General features: G+C 37.2%; 1 protein-coding gene across 1 annotated transcript; it reads left to right on the top strand.

The window, feature by feature from the left end:
- Positions 1–5,229: 5,229 nt before the first annotated feature.
- On the top strand, positions 5,230–11,475 carry LOC306860923 (cytochrome P450 2U1-like; the record flags this gene model as incomplete). Its single annotated transcript, XM_079402947.1, has 5 exons — positions 5,230–5,668; positions 6,510–7,163; positions 7,256–7,417; positions 11,012–11,179; positions 11,297–11,475. The coding sequence occupies 5 exons, from the start codon at positions 5,230–5,232 to the stop codon at positions 11,473–11,475; spliced, it is 1,602 nt and encodes a 533-aa protein (XP_079259073.1).
- Between the last annotated feature and the right edge of the window lie 6,796 nt (positions 11,476–18,271).

Raw genomic sequence — 18,271 nt, 5'->3', positions numbered from 1 at the left:
AACTGGAAAACAGAACGAGTCTGTTGAAATCTACAGTCCTGCCTTTACAGTTTGCCAATCTAATCATACATTGTAATTGAAATCAATATGTATCCCTTGGCTTCTGCTGTTCCTGTACTGTATTTAAGGAGTGTTTTGCATGTACAATTTCTACTGTTTGACATCCAAGCCCAAAATACTGTAATAAATCCCGTCATGTCAGTCCTGTAACCTTCAAAATGACAAATGACACTTCTATACCTTTGCTTACAAAAATCAAACCATCAGTGTGAGGTATAGTCATTATTAAGTGAATGTTTGGCACCATCTAACGGAAAGACAAGGAACTATTGGAGGCTTCTGGTAATAAAATGTGTAATCATCTGGCACCCCCCAGAGCCGTAGAGAGAGAGTTGCTGCTGGTTTCACATATTGTTCTACAACTGATTCTTTGTTTTAATTTATTGTATTAAAATAATGGTCATTGTCAAAGTCATTTGTTTGTGTCGGTGTACTGCCACTACAATAATTAAAATGAATCAAACATAAACTCATGAATTAAATCTGTGATCTGTCTATGTTAGCTCTGCCTCAGTCCTTAGACTGCTATTTCATGGGTAAAGTTAATTTGACCTTAATATATAAATTATGATAAAAGAAAATAATGTAACGCATTATAATATAATATAATGGAAACAGTGCTGAGGTTCAAAGTAGTTGTCGCTGCAGCCCGGAAACCTGCAAGTGGGAGGAGCCTACGCCAAGACCTGCATGTGGGAGGAGCCTACGCCAAGACCTGCATGTGGGAGGAGCCTACACCAAGACCTGCAAGTGGTAGGAGCCTACACCAAGACCTGCAAGTGGTAGGAGCCTACACCAAGACCTGCAAGTGGTAGGAGCCTACACCAAGACCTGCAAGTGGGAGGGGTTTATGCCGCAAGGATTTCATCTTAGTTTAAAAAATTATGCATTTTCATAGTATTTTAAATGGAAATGTATAGTTTTGTCATCATTGTGTATCCAATATCATTCACTGTCAACATTGAAATCACATCTTTACACCTTGCCATTGTCTTGGTGTCATTATAAATCCGTAATGTAAGCATATTTCTGACCCGGCCATAGGAATCAATGGAACATCCGAAAAAACACAGCATTTCATTTTGTTTTTTAACATTCAAAATCTGACACAATCCAGAAAAAATGCATACTCAAACGAAGTGCTGAGACTGCAGAATGTCCCCAATGCAAAAAAAACTCACACACCCACACACACACACACCAGCTTACTAGTGGAGAGGAGACAGAGTGATGAAGCCAATCAGTGTATGGGAATGATTAGGAGGCCATGATGGTCAGAGGCCAATGGGCAAATTTGGCCAGTGTAGTTTTAAAGGTTTCACTTGTTGGGCTCAGTTAAGAATTTCCATAGGGTTCTATAGTTCCCTCTAGTGGCTGTAACTATAAATGCAATTTTTTGTCATTTTTCCCAACCAGATGGCCTCAGCGACACTCAGTGACCCAGTTCCTGATGGATCATGATGTTTACAGTAGAATTTGTGTCTTTGTTTTTTGTTTTTTTGGTGAAAAGATGTATGCAAATATGCTAATTTTCGTAAAAAAATCCAGAATTTAAGGTAAAAAAATAAAAAAATAATCAAAAATAATAACAAAACCTACATAAATAATTACAAAACAAATTTAAATAAATGGATCCAAAAAAAAAATTCAGGACTGAAAAAAAAAAATTTGTAACGTTGAAGGTCTTCGGGTCATTTTGACCCGTGAGGGACACTTTTGTTATAGGTTTCGGGAGGGACGGATGAGTTAAAGGTGCCATAGAATGCACTGATCAAATATTTTAAATTGTTTTCTGATATCTACATACAAGGTATGTGCCGTTTGATCATATTTATAAAAGAAAGATACAGCTTTACGATTCTCTCTGAAAAAAGCCAAGCTCCTGGAGGCGCGCCTTACAACAAAAAAGACATTTAGAGACATTCTTCCTAAGCGAGTCCCGCGCAGTGCTGCCGAATGAAGCGCATTGATTATGGAGTTTATTTTGTGTCTTTTTTATTCAATCAAACATGCTGTGTTTGAGAGTAAAACTAATTATTTTGTAATTAAAAAATTAAAAAATTCCCAAAAAAATCTTCTTAAGGCTCAAAAATAAAGAAATTGAAAACAAACTAATTTGCAGTGCCTGTAAATCTTTGAAAAATCATATTTTTCTTTGTGCACTTCAAACACTTTTCAGCTCGAATCTACCGATGTTGCTCGATGTTGTAATTAAATTATTTTGTTTTCAATTTCGTTATTTTTGAGCCTTAAGAAGATTTTTTTGGGAATTTTTTAATTTTTTAATTACAAAATAATTCGTTTTGCTCTCAAACAGTATGTTTGATTGAATAAAAAAGACACAAAATAAACTCCATAGTTGATGGGTGCGCTCTCGCTCGGTCGATGCGTGCACGGGCGCGTTCTTCCGGGAGAAATGCCCATATAAGGAGTTCCACCGTCGTTTACGTCACCAAGACCCGCGATCGAAAAAAACTCTCCTATGACGTCACTTTGTAGGCGGATCGGCTGTTAACATGAAACTGGTTCCTCGACAAAAAGCCAATAGGATTTTTCCACATTAGGCTTTTGGATTATAGCAAAAAAAAAAAAAAGCTTTGTGTTCAATCATAGTTCATGAAACTTTGTTCAAAACATTTGTCCATCAAAATAATGTTCACAAAAAAATATAACTTTGACTAATTTTGAAGCCTATATAAAAGCTCCAGAGCTAAAAAACTAAACTTAAGCTATTAATGAACTACTGCACTACGGTCGCTCACCTTCACCATCACCAGCACCACTCCCGACAACTTTTCAAACTTATTTTTAACATGTTCAGTGAAACGTATTTACTGTGCATATGAATTTTATTCCATGCTACATGAACCTTTTCATATAAACTGGAATAAATACAAAACTAGAGCCAAACTAAAACTGAAATGAGACAGTAGTAATAAATCGTATAGTGAATAAATGAAATAATCTTAACTAAACCACGTATTTCTGTAGGCTACATTTCGAAATAAGGTGCATTAAAAGTCAATAAATCCTTGATTAATCTGAATATTTGAATTAAAAACGTTTCCCCCGTATTTAATCTTTTAAATAACAGCAGATGATATGTAAAGATTAAACATATTTTAGTGAACAAAGTACCACAGCTCTCATTTTGTTAGGGTGGGTACACAAAATGTTATATTATCCTTGCTTCTAGGTAGTCCTCAATGCTTTCTAACAGCTTAATTTTAATTTAATTTTAAAATGGCTTTATGCACTATGCATCATTAAAGTTTCAGTTTCGAACCCAGTCTCCGCATCAGACACATTAAGCGATAAAATGAGCATCTGCCATCTGAAGACAACAACAACAACAAACAAATATTGTCGAAGAACAATATAAAATGCGGGGAACTATTAGTTGGTTATTCTAAAATTAATTGTATTTTTTTAACTGATCAGCGCCATGCTTGTGAGATTAGTTTGTGCAGTTAGCGCGCGGCTCGTTCCATCGATCCGAGCACGAGCTCTGAATCATTGTGCTGTTTCATCCCACTTTCAGTGTATTTGACTTCCTATATGTACTGCTGAACACCGGTTTGCTCGCTCTCAGTACATTGCTTCTACCGGCTGTGTTTATTGCTACAGATATGCAATGCAGTGAGAGTATACCCGACGCCCTCTTATGGAGACGGGGCAGGAATATGCAGCTCATTTGCATTAAAGCTATACACTCCAAATCAGCTCGTTTTTAGACACACCCCAAAAATGACATTTTCCAGCTGTTATAATAAATGATCTATGGGGAATTTCTTCATCCTTCATTTTAATGTGTAACATTTGCTTATCTGAGCGACGCGACTGTCAGCGCTGCCGGTCAGATTAACTGCCAGAGGAATTCTTGGACTGATTTAATTGTATTTTTAATATTATTTTGTTTATTTTTAAATTATATTAATTGTGATTAACCTCCCGTTCTTGTTCACAATATAATGATATTCAATAATTGCACACAATCACGGAGAATAGCTCGATTAAGTTGATCAAACTTATTTTTAATTATCGTCTATGGGCTGGAAATATTTATTTATTTGAACAACTTTAATTTGATGCAATTATAGAGGATTGCATCATAAAGTCAGCACGTGAAAAAATGAGAGTATTATGTTTAATACAGCGAGTTTGCCCTAAACCTTTAATTTAATCCTCACACAGCCTTCATAGGAGCACAATGCCACAATGACTTAAACTATCATCGCGGGGTATTTAATGAAAATGTAATTGAAACGTCATATATGTAAGTGTCAATGCATTTAAGAAAAATAAAAGACATTATGCTACCTTTTTGCTGCACCTTTGGCTCAGAATGCATTTTGAAACTCATTGCATTTTGCTACAATTATCACGCGGTATCACGATAAAAATGCAATCCCAAGTGTCCTACCCCTAAATCTAAATGCATTTAGGAAAAACAGCATTTAAATTATAATTTTGCTATAGAGTTTTTGCTTGGACATGTTAAACATATCTAATCAATTTGGGTAATACATTTTAATTTTAATTTTGCAACTTATAAAGCTTTAAAATATGCTTTTAATTTGCATATTAAAACTAGTGTAGAAAATTGCTCATTTAAATGATATAATTGAATTTTAATTTTCATTTTGCACTAAATGTTGCACATATGGTATGGGAAAATGTAAATTTAAATACAGAAATACATTGCCATTTTACATATTGCACAGCCATTTTGCATAATACATTACAAATTGAATTTTGCTACACATATGCTTCCATACATTTCAGGCGAGGCTAGGCGCATCTCAATCAAGCCTCTAATCTCTGAGCGCCTGACCTAGGCGGCTGGTCTCGTTTTGCTCTCGCGGTACTTTGATTGCTTTGATGTCTTTGATGTGATTGTAAACGCGGCTGCAGCAGCGCAGATCAAAGTCGGAAAAACTTTCTAACCAGAATGCATCACAAAAAATGCTACGCGCCAAAAAAACGAAAGAAGAAGAATAAAACGGAAGAAGAAGAATCAGAATGCATTGCTCTTGACAGGTGGCAGCCGATCTTTGCTGCACCGCATGAAGTCGAACAAGCCTAAAGTGTTTGATCAGGAGATAACAAGTTTTGATCAGGAGGAACTAACTTATGCGTCTGTTTTAGGATTTGATAAGTGCGCGAGTCATGGACGCTTCTCTGTCTTTGCTGTGGCAGGATGTGTTCTCGCTTGTAATCATTGTGGGTTTGATTGCATTGGTGCTTGTTTTCTATGTGCTGCAACATTATGCGTGGCATCAAACATTCGCGAACATCCCTCCGGGCCCAAAGCCATGGCCCATCGTGGGAAACTTCGGGGTCTTCCTCGTGCCTTCGTATATTTTAAGACGACTTGCAAATAATCGCAAAGAGTTTGCAAAGATGGTCTCGAATCCGCTGTCACCTCAGGCTGGACTCATGGAGATGTCCAAACACTATGGGAACATATTCAGTATTTTTGTTGGGTCTCAGCTCGTGGTCGTGCTGACAGGATATGACACTGTCCGGGACGCGATGTTAAACCACCCGGAGGTCTTCTCTGACAGACCGCATATACCGCTCGTAACTATTATGACCAAGAGGAAAGGTAAGATAAGCAGTCATACTTGTGATTGCTGCATGCCATTATAATAGATCAGAGTAGATTAGAGCAGAACAGAATAGTGCAGAACCGGAAAAAATATAGCATTGAACAGAATAGAATAGAACAAAGTACAGTTGACTGGAGCAGAGTAGAATAATGTAGAATTGAACAGAATAGAACAGTCGAAGACATTATTGACACAGAATAAATCAGGGCAGAATAGAACAGAGTATAATAGTCTGGAGTAGAATAGAATAATATAGAACTGAGCAGAATAATGGAAATAGAATAATACAGAGCTGAACAGAACAGTAGAAGACATTGACTGAATAGTATAGAACTAAATAAAATAATGTAGAATGGAAAAGAATAGACTAGAACAGGCATCCTTCAAATCTGGACCATTCCTGCAGAGTTTAGCTCTAACCCTAATCAAACACACCTGAGCTGCTAATCAGAGTCTTCAAGATCATTAGAAAATCACAGGTAGGTGAGTTTGATCAGGGTTGGAGCTAAACTCTGCAGCAGATTGGACCTCCAGGGAAAGATTTGAGGAACCCTGGACTAGAACATAGCAAAACAGACAAGAGCAGAATATAATAGAATGATTTAGAATAGAACAGTATAAAACGGCAGAATGGAACAGAACAGAGTATAATAGACAAGTGCAAAGTGTTTGATATAATTCCAAATATTGATCATTGGGGTTCATAAAATAATGATAAATAAATGTATGTAATTTTACAATTAAGTTTTCATAAATTTTCTTTAAAAAAATGTAGATTTAAACATTTCAAAATCTAAAAGCCAAGTTTTGTATGTTTGAACTGAGTATTGTTCACAGGGATTGTGTTTGCACCCTATGGTCCGTTGTGGCACACAAACCGTAAATTCTGTCACAGCACTCTGCGCAGCTTTGGCTTTGGCAAGGTGAGTCTAGAGCCGTGCATCCATGAAGGCCTGACCATGATTAAAACAGAACTGCAGAGCCTCATCGAAAAAGCAGCGCCTTCTGGTATCGATCTGACTCCCCTCATCAGCAATGCTGTCTCCAACGTCATCTGCTCCATGAGTCTGGGTCAGCGTTTCCATCACCAGGACCAGGAGTTCCGGACCATGCTGGATCTCATGTCTCATGGGCTGGAGATTAGTGTCAACACATCCATTTTGCTGGTCAACATCTTTCCCTGGCTGTACTACCTGCCCTGCGGCGTTTTCAAAGAACTGCGGCGCGCGGGGATCGACATCAAGGCCTTCCTGAAGAAGATCATAGCGAGGCACAGGACCACGCTGGATTTGGAGAATCCCAGGGATTTCATAGACATGTATATGGTGGAGATGCTGGCCCAGCAAAAGGGCGATAATTCAGAAGAGAGCTTGTTCTCAGAGGACGATCTCTTCTACATCATTGGAGACCTCTTTATTGCAGGCACTGATACTACCACAAATAGCGTGCTGTGGAGTATTCTCTATATGTCCTTGTACCCTGATGTGCAAGGTATGTGCACCAGCACTGTAAAATGTAATTTACAAATGTCTAAAGGTTTGGTTTCTGGTAATACATGACATTTTTGTTTGATGACCCCTCAGAGAAGGTTCAGCGGGAGATTGATGCCGTGGTGGGATCTGAGAGAGTCCCATCTCTGACTGATAAGCTCAGTTTGCCATACACAGAAGCCACCATTATGGAGGTGCAGAGGATGACTGTAGTGGTCCCTCTCTCCATACCCCACATGGCCTCGGAAACCACAGGTGAGGTCAAGCCTTTGGCAGAGAAATACGAAAGTGATGCAGATTTGCTGCCTGATGTGTATTTACCTCATGCCTATTAATTAAACTCATGAAACTTGTCAAGAACATTAATACCCCCCCTCCCAAAAAAAAAAAAGAAGGGAAAGAAGCAATTATATTTGCCTTAAAGAAAATGAAGCCTATTTTTAGGATCAGATCTGTATATAATATAGGGGCTGTCAAAAAAAAAAGAAGAGAATTTTGAAAAAAAAATTCACATTCGAATGCAAAAACGTTCGAACGCACCGAGAGACACATGTTTAGAAAGCCATGTAGAATTAATGTAAGTTTTATATACATATATGTAATTATATATACATACATGTAGTTTTTCTATCATTTTTCTTTTGATTTTGGGGTGAAATGTGACCTGGATAATTGTTTTTTTTAATCCAGATTTTTGATTAACTGAAGAATATATTTTATATATAGTGCCCAACTAAACGTATTTGGACTTTTGTTTTGTTTTGATTTTGCATGTTTGTCTAAAATAAATGTTCTGCCCTCTTATCAAATGCCCTGCTTGATTTGGCAGACAAATGACACCTTCCAATAACAACAGACGCAAGGAATATTTTCTCCAGCTTTACTGTAACGAGGAGTCAGTGACGTTAGGATCCATGTGCAGCTTTATTAAAACAGAATGCAAATCAAACAAGCAGAGTTCAATCACAAGCTTCAAACACAACGTAGGCAGGGCAGAATCAAAGTCAAGAGTTCAGGCTGAGGATCAGGGTTGGCGGCAAACACAGGATAATCGAATAACAAGGCAGGTTGAATCAGAATAGGCAGGCGGCAGAGAATCGGAGTCCCGTAAACAGTCCAGGTCATACACGGTAAACCGCTCGGAAATGTTTGCATGGCATGACAAGACTTCGCAATGATGTAACTGAGGGAACAGCTTAAATAGATCAGAGTCAATGGGAAACACCTGTGAGTGTAATCAGCTGTGTGATCAGTGCAATCAGCTGTGTGTGGTCAGTGCAATGGATGATGGGAATTGTAGTCTGAGGTGGCGTGCAACAGTAGTGTAGTGTAGTGCAAGATTCCATGCAGTGAGCGAGTGACCTCTGGTGGTGAGCGAATGGAAGTTCATGGCCAGGATTCGTGACATTTACTATCCATCTTGGAAATGCGTAGAACTGTAAAGATACAGAAATATAAGCATGTAAATCAATAACGTGATCACATAAGACATAAAAAGCTCTTCATGCAGAAAATGACTAGCATTGCATCATCAGAAATAGATTGCACAATTTGCACGATAAAGGCAATAAGGTTAACATGCGGCATTTAAAGTATAAAGAATTAACTAAACATACCGTACATAGAATCACAATATAGAAATGTTTTCATGCCGAATGTGCCTTCGGATCAACTTAAATTGGGGAATGATAGCAGCCATAACTGCATAGTCTTCTCTGCTGCTGCTGGAGATCTGACTCATGATAATGACATTGTCATATAAGGACTCTACAACCTTACATGCAGTACCCAACTTTGAACAGAAGAGGGGGCCTAACTATAACCTTTAAATTAGACTAAGCATTGAATGTTCTTGTAGAACAGAATAACACAGTAAATTATTAAAGGGGTCATATGATGCTATTTTAAAGATGTATTTGGTGTAACAGAATATGTTGACATGCTTTAATGTTCAAAAAACACAGTATTTTTCAAATACTCTACATTATTGTAGTTCCTCTATGCCCTGCCTCTCTCAAATGCGTCGTTTTCTACAAAGCCCCTCCTTCCAACAAGTGCAGTTTGCTTTGATTGGCCAACTGACCCAGTGCATTATGATTGGCCGAACACCACAAGCACGAGTTGACCCTTTTTTTTTTTCTTTCTTTTTTAGAAATAGCCTTCGTGCAGCCAGCCTTGTACTGTCCTAGGTTCACAAAACTGTCGTCCATAAATTGCGTTGCACAAATTCGAACATTTTGGTTGGGCTGTTGTGTTGTAAACAAATCTTAACCAATGATTCCTAATTGCATCTACTTTCGGAAGGCCAAATAAAGTGCTTTTGCTTTCGCCTAGAAACACACAGCGTCTCCCTGACATGACTGCATCAACACTACTGCGGTGCAGTTACAGAAACCACGCCTTCTTTCTTTGTGTGAACATTTGGGCGGCATTACACAAATATTTCCACATTGTGACGTAGACATGTGGGGGCGTGTTTGAATGAGGCGTTTTAGGGGGGAGTGGACGAGTCTTAACTTTGATAAAGAATATCTCTTTGGGTTTGAGACTTTAGTCTTTGCAACTTTAGGGATCTCATCTATGCATGAACAGCTTGAAACACTTCAAAGTGAAAGGAAAACTTGAAATCGTATCATATGACTAGGGCTGTTCCTAGTATCTAGTATCGGATATTCCACCGATACCACAAAACATTCTGCCACTGGTATCGGCGAGTACTTGAACCCCTTAAACAAGACCTATAGTTACGTGCGCTAGCTTTGCTTAACGCTGCAAATCAGAAATCAATTCTTCTTCGCTGCTCCGAATGCAAACACAGGAAGTTGTGCTGTGTTGCCACAAGCAACCACTATTTAGAGCAGCGAAGAAGAAATACAAACGTGCTAGCACATTGCCAGTAAATCACTCGCATATTACTTCATCCTGGGCGACTAAATTATGTCTAAATGCTTAGATTTTACTCGCCAGTGTGTGAGTTGGAGGTTATTTATAAGTTTAGCATAGATATATTGTCACTCGCCGAACACTCTTGACAGAGCGCTTCAGAGTTTCGCTCTCCGTCAAGTGATCTGTGCTATTTTTCAGTTCATCTGAATGGGTGCGCAGTGTACCTGTATTTGACCTACTGTAAGCTGTAGTGTGAAGTGCACGACTAGCCACCGCTTTGCTTTTTTCTCACACGGAGTTCCTTTGGAATTCTTCAGCTTTAAGAACTGCCGGGTTCTCCGGTAGTAGGCGGAGCTAATGCGCAAACGACAATCTCATTGGCTGGCGCTCACCTATTATCGTCCCTGTTTTGATTTCAGCAAATCAGTTCGAGCCAATATAGACAACGTGATTAATATTCATGAATTCAGCAGCTCGTTAATCCTTTGTGCGTTTTATATTGTTCTTAGTAGAATTCATGTATGATTTTTATCTTATCAGTATTATTATTTTATGGTGTGCTTCACCATATATATATATATATATATATATATGGTGAAGCACACCATAAAATAATTGTATCAGTTCATACATGGCTAGTAGTACATACAGCTGTATAACCAGATAGACACCCAGGTATCGGATCAGTACTTGGTATCGGTCGATACCCTGAGCCTAGGTATCGGGAAGGGAAAAATGGTATCGGAACATCTCTACATATGACCCCTTTAATGAATAAAACTGAACCAGGTCAACTTGAACGTTACCATAATCCACATATTGGAACTACAATGTAGATAATAGTCAGACTTCAACCTGAATCTGTATTTTTATATTAAATCCAAAGGGTGTACAAATATTATGACTGTACACATTAAAAACCACAAACAAATGAATATTTCAGCTACATTTGTCTCTTCCCAGAATTCCGAGGATACACTATTCCTAAAGGAACAGTTATCATCCCAAACCTCTGGTCAGTACACAGGGATCCCACCGTGTGGGAAAATCCTGACGACTTCAATCCATGCCGATTTCTGGATGAACAGGGAAAACTTCTCAGGAAAGATGGTTTTATTCCATTTGGAATAGGTATGTTTGTAGAAGTCATGTAGCCTGGAAACCAGCAATTTACCATGTTTAGGTTTTATGTTAATAACTGCTCTTGCAATGAGAACTATTTTAAATGATGTTTTGTACATCTGGCAGGTCGTAGGGTGTGCATGGGAAAGCAGCTGGCTAAGATGCAGCTGTTTCTGATGTTTACCAGCCTGATGCAGGCCTTCACATTCAGGCTTCCTGAGGGTAAATCTGCTCCATCCATGAACGGTCGCTTTGGCCTGACTCTGGCTCCATGCCCATTTACTGTCTGTGTTAAAGCACGCTGAATAGGCTTTAAAAAAAAGAATCATTCTTCAAACAACGAGACATCACTGGGAAGCAAATGGACTCTACGCACGGACCACCGCCTATGTATTTCCGCTAAAATCTCAGTTGTACGCGAGCTTTCGGTTTAGTGTTCTCCTATAGCAAGCTGTAGTAATAGCTAGGGGTGGGAATCACCAGAGGCCCCACGATACGATATTATTACGATACTTGTGCCACTATACAATATTATTGCCATTTTAAATATATTGTGATATTCTACGATATATTGCAATTTATTACCTTTTTCCAACTTCAAATTATGTCCCTAAAGTTAAACTTTGGGAACATCTGTTTTAACTAAAAGGAAACATTTCTTTTCGTTTGTTTATCTCACTTCAATTTTATTGCTGTAGTGCAAAATGGGATTGTCAAGCAGACAAACTGACCAACACTTTCATGAAAACCTGTCATAAATGTTGTATGCACCTGGCAAACTCAACTATTTTTATTACAGTCTAGTCTAGTACACCTTAATTAAATGTAAGCAGGTATGCACGGCTGTGTTACTAGCAGGTATTTTGAACAATGCAACTTGAACTTGTACAAAAAAAGTTATACAGACCCTTCAGCAATTGGGGCATTTTAAAGTAAATTACTGTTAAATTTAAAAATATGTAAAACATAGTCTTACATTAAAATAAAAATGTTACATTTAAATTAAACATGTACATGACATAACATAACATGTATTAAAGTAAACAATGTGCTACAAAAGGTATTCTATGCACTGCCATCTACGTCTATCTATGAATGATTGCGTTTCTAATATTTTGAGATATTTTTTACTTTCATGAGCTGTAAGCTCTAATCATCTAAATAAAAAAAAAACTGTTGAAATGTTTTACTTTACATGTAATGAATCTAAAAATATATGAAAGTTTCCCTTTTTGAAATAAGATACAAGAAAAAAATAACTTTTTCACGATATTGTAATTTTTTTAGATGTACCTGTATGTATATTTGTATGTATGAATATATGTATGTGTAATATACATATGTATATATACACACACACACATGTATGCGTATATATATATATATATATATATATATATATATATATATATATATATATATATATATATATATATATATATATATATATATATATATATATATATATATATATATATATATGTGTGTGTGTGTGAACTGTTATATGCATATCAAAATATGTGTTTGTCTGCACTATGTCTGTATTATTATTTTTTTCTTTGCACTGGTAGCTCCTGTCATCAAGACAAATTTCTTGTGTATGTAAACACACTTGGTGATAAAGCTATATCTGATTCTGATTACGATTCTAAGGTTTTTCTCTGTGATGTCAGATTTCATTTGTGATGTTCATTTTTCTCTGTGATGTCATTTATGATTATTATCACAGTTGAAAATTGTGCTTAATGAAGTGTGGAAACCATTATACAGTGACAGTATTCCTTGATGAATTGAAAGTTCAGAAAAACAGTATTTATTTGGAAGAGAAATCTTTTGTAACATTATAAATGTACTTACTGTCATTTAAAAAAAAAAAAACATTTTAAGCATCCCTGTCAAACAAGAGCATACATTATTTACTTAAAATAATAATAAAAACCTTACTTCCGCCTAAGTCAACCGTGACCTTTTCAACGTCATTGCGTATTACGTGACGTCATGAACGCGCATCACAGAACAGAGCAAGGCGAGCATTTGTGCTTATAAAACTTAAACTTTTTTTATTTATTTTTGAAATGACCGATCGTTTCGCTAGATAAGACCCTTATTCATCGTCTGGTATCGTTTAAAGCCCTTTGAAGCTGCACTGAAACTGTCATTTGGACCTTGAACCGTTTGGGTCCCAATGAAGTCCATTTTATGGAGAAATGTTTTCATCAAAAACCTTAATTTCTTTTCGACTGAAGAAAGAAAGACATGGACATCTTGGATGACATGGGGGTGAGTAAATTATCAGCAAAAGTTTTTTTAAAAGTGAACTAATCCTTTAATATTACTTGTATTACGTTACATCTCTTTCAGATATCTTTCAATTAAAAAAAATAGAATATACTTCTATTGCAATGTTTTTTGGTCATTAAACCCTATATCCAGGGGTGCACATAAGTGGTCCGCATGCGCGACCAAATTAAAAAATGCTGTATAAATAAGTTCTTACAGCGCATTTGCGTACCGACATGGTTGACAGCTGTTAATGCACAATTACCATTTTAGATTGACGCACTGTACTGTATAAGATTTCCATTCAAAAGCATTAAAAGTACAATGCAAAACTGACATTTCATTCACTGATGCTCTTCAATCGGCAGCGCTAAACCCTGAAGCACATATACTTACTTGCGGCTACCCGCCAAAATAAAAGCCTTCTGATTTTAAAGTTGAAAATTGTATTTGTATTTAATACTCCCTTTTAATTTTAAAATAGTATTATCACACTTTATTATTTTGTGTATTATTCTATTTAAAAAAACTAACTAAATAAATTGCAATAATATGATCACTATTATTCATTTATTTTTTATAGTTATATGTAATGGGTCACACTATGTGCAGTGTGAGGACCAAACCAAATCTCCAGGTTCTCTTATGAGAACCAGGCTGAAAAACTTATGTGCACCCCTACCTATATCACTGTTCGTAGTGGGTGGGGATTGTTTTGATCATCATGATCAGTGGAGGCTTCTGAGTACGTTCGCTTACAGGTGAAGGTCATCTTTTTGTTGGCTTAATTTACTGCAGTTGAAATAGCGACTATGTAATCTCCGTGCTGCCAGTTTTGTCAGTCAGCAATTGACCCCCGTGATGGACATCGGGAAGCCCCTCATGTCTAGGGATTGCTCACCTGACAGAGGATATGGATAATCCTTGCAGTGCAGCTTGTGAAAGTGGTTGAAGGCGCTGGATTTAGGCTCCAGTCTTTTCTGGGGTGTGGATTCGAATCCCACTGCTCAGGCCCGCCAGAGACATGAGAGTCAAACAAGATGCATTGTCCTCTTCCACAGCCTGCCTGTTTTCTAAGGCAGGGTGACTCAGTCCTGCTCCTGGGCCCCATCCTGCCTAGAGAGGAACAACTCTGTCATGCAAACCAGATTCGCAGCATGGTAGAAATAGGGAATGCTCTTTAGGCATTAGTGCCGAAATATTTAAAATATTTTCCAGAAATAAAAACAGGAAGCTGAAGCTGAAGTCTGGAACCATCGACATCAGACCCTAAGGTGATGACACCCAGAGTCAGACACCCAGTGGATGGTTGGTTTCTAGTCTAATAACTGGGTGTCATCACCCAGGGTCTGAAGTTCCAGACTCAAGGTCGACGATGCTGTGGGAGATCACATAAGTAGCTTCAGATTCCTGTTTTTATTTCTGGAAAAGATTTTAAATATTTCGGCACTAATGCGAATAACGTTCGGTGAAAATAACTTACAACTCTCCAGCTGATCTGCCACATCCCGTAGCAAACTGGACAACGAATTACTACTTGCCGCTATTTTCTTTAAAAACTCTCATCTCTATGGTTTAGCTGGCCTGACCATGCGACGCGTGAGCTCTCAACCAATGATGCACTGAAGCTACACAAGGACCACCTCCCTCATTTCCATGTTACACACGGAAAAGTAAAAATAAATGAATAAATAAATAAATCGAAAAATAAATACATGTGGGAACAAATCATTCTAAAGAAAATGAATGCATAAATATATAAATCTCAAAATAAATGTATAAATAATAAAAATACATTAAAGAATTAGTGAAAAAAAGTTTTTTTTTTTTTTTTTTAAATGTATAAATGTCTAAAAGCAGAAAATAAATTAAGGGGGGATAAATTTATTTGATTACAAATTAATCATATTTTATCAAGTCGTTTATTCATTTATTTATTTTCCTATTATCACATTTATTTATCTATTTATTAATTAATATATTTATTCATTCATTAATTTATTCATATTTAATTTATGCAGGTTTGGTCCTCCATAATGCGCACACACAATGGCAGTGCCTGTAACACCAGTCAAAGTACTCCACGAAATAGAATTTGTAGATCCTCTGGCCTAAAGCAAAGAGTATAGAAGACCAAGAGGCGAAACTCTGATGCTTTTTGTGTAACAGCTAGGTTCGGTAACGCGGCCGCCATTTTGGGGTGAAAATTCCAACTGGTCAATGTTACAGATATACAGAAATAGACAGAATAACAACGAAAGAGAAGTCAAAGTGGAATAAAAGAACTCAATGTTGGGCAATCCACTGCAAAAACTATCAGTGTGACAGTAAAAATATAGCCTTTTATCGTTTTCCCAAAGACCCTGACAGGTAATTATTTACAAAAGTGTATATTGTGTTTTGAAGTGGGATGTAGCGATGTCTTATGCACCTGCTAACTTTAACTGCTTTTAGTCTAGTAGTAAACTTAAATCCTTTTAGGAACTGCAGGCTGGCGGCTGCAGTCATGGGCGCAACTGTTGCTATGGAGCGTTCTATTGAGTTTCGCCTCATGTTAAAGCATGAATGCAATCCGGACATCATACGACGTTATAACAAGCGCAACAACAAAAAGATATGAGCGACAGGTTTAATTCATCTATCTGTAAATATTTTGATGAAATTTCCTTTTTGTGGTATTGTTGAAGAAACTGCCGTTTTATTGTGATTGTAGTATATAACCAATACATTTTGGGTTGATTTTAAGTTTTTAACTCTACTAATATGACAGTTTTATCCTTAAAGATATATTTTATTATGAGAAGCCCAAATTGTTGTCTTTTGAATAGGGTGTTAATTAGGGGTCGACCGATTATCGACCTGGCAGATTATTTGCACCTATATTAAGCATTTTTATGATAAGGCATCGGTCATTTTCAAAACCAATGTGCCGATAAAATTATTTAATTTTGAAACGCGCTATTTGGCTCTGATGCAGCCTGTCGGAACTCACCACTCTGTGGCCTAGAGCAGTCTCCGCCCACCGCGCATCTGATTTGTTGAGAGTCAGGAGTCCGACCAATCAACGTGGAAGACTAAAGGCGCTCTCACACCGAAAGTGCTTGCTAACTGGTGCTGCTTCATCACGCATCAGTTATCTCTCGAAGGCAGCAGCAGACCTTGCACAAGTTGCAATAAATTACAATCCACTACACTGAAGTTGTAAAAACCTCAATTTTATCTATTTATGGTTTCCGAGATGGGGGAAACGCAGGGGGAATCGCGGAATCCAGTCATATGGAATTTACTGTATAACGTGGAGTCACGGAATTAGTCAAAGTTTGGATGAATTAATCAAAAGTAGGTCAGTACACTTAATTCGACTCATGAAATGGACTATCTGTAAACATTAAGCTGCAAAAAGACTATTTAAATATGAATTCTGCATGTTCGGCGTGTCTCTGTATATGTGAATGGCACAGACGCGCGGTTTTGACACACACACACTGAAGTTCGCGACGCTCGCGGTGTTTTCCGCATCTGCCATGTCACTAAATGAGGACATAAATACATGAACATCATCCCCAGAACTGCTCTGAGAGTTACTTCATGAGCATTTGACTGTTTCGTTTGAGTAAAACGATCGTCATATCATAAATAGGCTACAGAAACTTAAGAGGTCCTGACGGCAACCCGTCAAAATAAAGTTCGGTTTATTTACTTATGCTACTACAATTATTACAACTTTTGTTTAAAAGAACAATCACACAATACGCTATTTCTTCCATGTTTTAATTGTAATAGTAAACACATTTGTTTGCCAAAAAATAGAACTCTCATTTGATTAAAATATAAATTAAATTGTTTTATGCCTTCATTTGCACTGCTCTGTAAATGAAAACTAATGGAAATTACTGTCACATAGGCCAAGACTAAGATACTGTCACATAGGCCAAGACTAAGATACTGTCACATAGGCCAAGATTAGGATGACGGAAATTGGGACATTTCAATAGGCTATTGAACCAAGTGAGCCTATAACAGGCTATTAGTGTTATAGTTTCATTAAAATAGCTGCGGTCTTCTTCGCAACTTCAACAATGGAGCTATGAAGACAATTAAATTATTTACACGTATTATATACATTGCGCTTTTTTAATTAATCAATTGATGTGCATTAGATGATGAATTGAATAGTCACCTCTTGTAGGTTATGATTTAGTCAACCGAAAATAATTAATGAAGAATTATGAGAGGTTATGCTATTACACATACACTTCTAACATGTAAATTATTGAAGCCAAATACTTACATTTCCCCAAGCTGTTTAGCTGTAGTATTTAGTATTCATAGGCTTAATCATGAAGCATACAGTGGCCCCACTTTTAACTCTCTCTTTATATATGACCCTTATTGTAGATGGATGCATGGGGGAAGACAAGAGTAAGAAGTGCAACCAACACTAGGGAAGGCCGTTTTTGTCAGAGCCCTTGTTATTCTTAATTTTGACATTCATTTTCATTTTTACACCAGACATATATATCGGTTATCGGTCTACTTGGTCTGTAATAATCGGTATCGGCCCTGAAAAACACATATCGGTCGACCCCTAGTGTTAATTTCTTTAAGTGCACATTTTTTCATCCACAATCAAAACTGGCTTAAATTGTTTTCCTTTTTTTCTTGAATTTATCTTTCGTTTCATCCCTCAGGCTTATAAATAACAAAAACAAATGCAATATTTTTCTCGTTTTGCTGGCAAATATTGTTAATATCAGACTTGAGAAAAAGAAGTTCGTTGTCATGACGCAGTTAATGCAAGTCCGACTCCGCGCAGGTGAT

Source organism: Barbus barbus (assembly GCF_936440315.1).
Source record: "Barbus barbus genome assembly, chromosome: 41".
Lineage (NCBI taxonomy): Eukaryota > Metazoa > Chordata > Actinopteri > Cypriniformes > Cyprinidae > Barbus > Barbus barbus.
The sequence above is the reverse complement of the archived record's forward strand: the minus strand, read 5'-3'. Positions and strand labels throughout refer to the sequence as shown.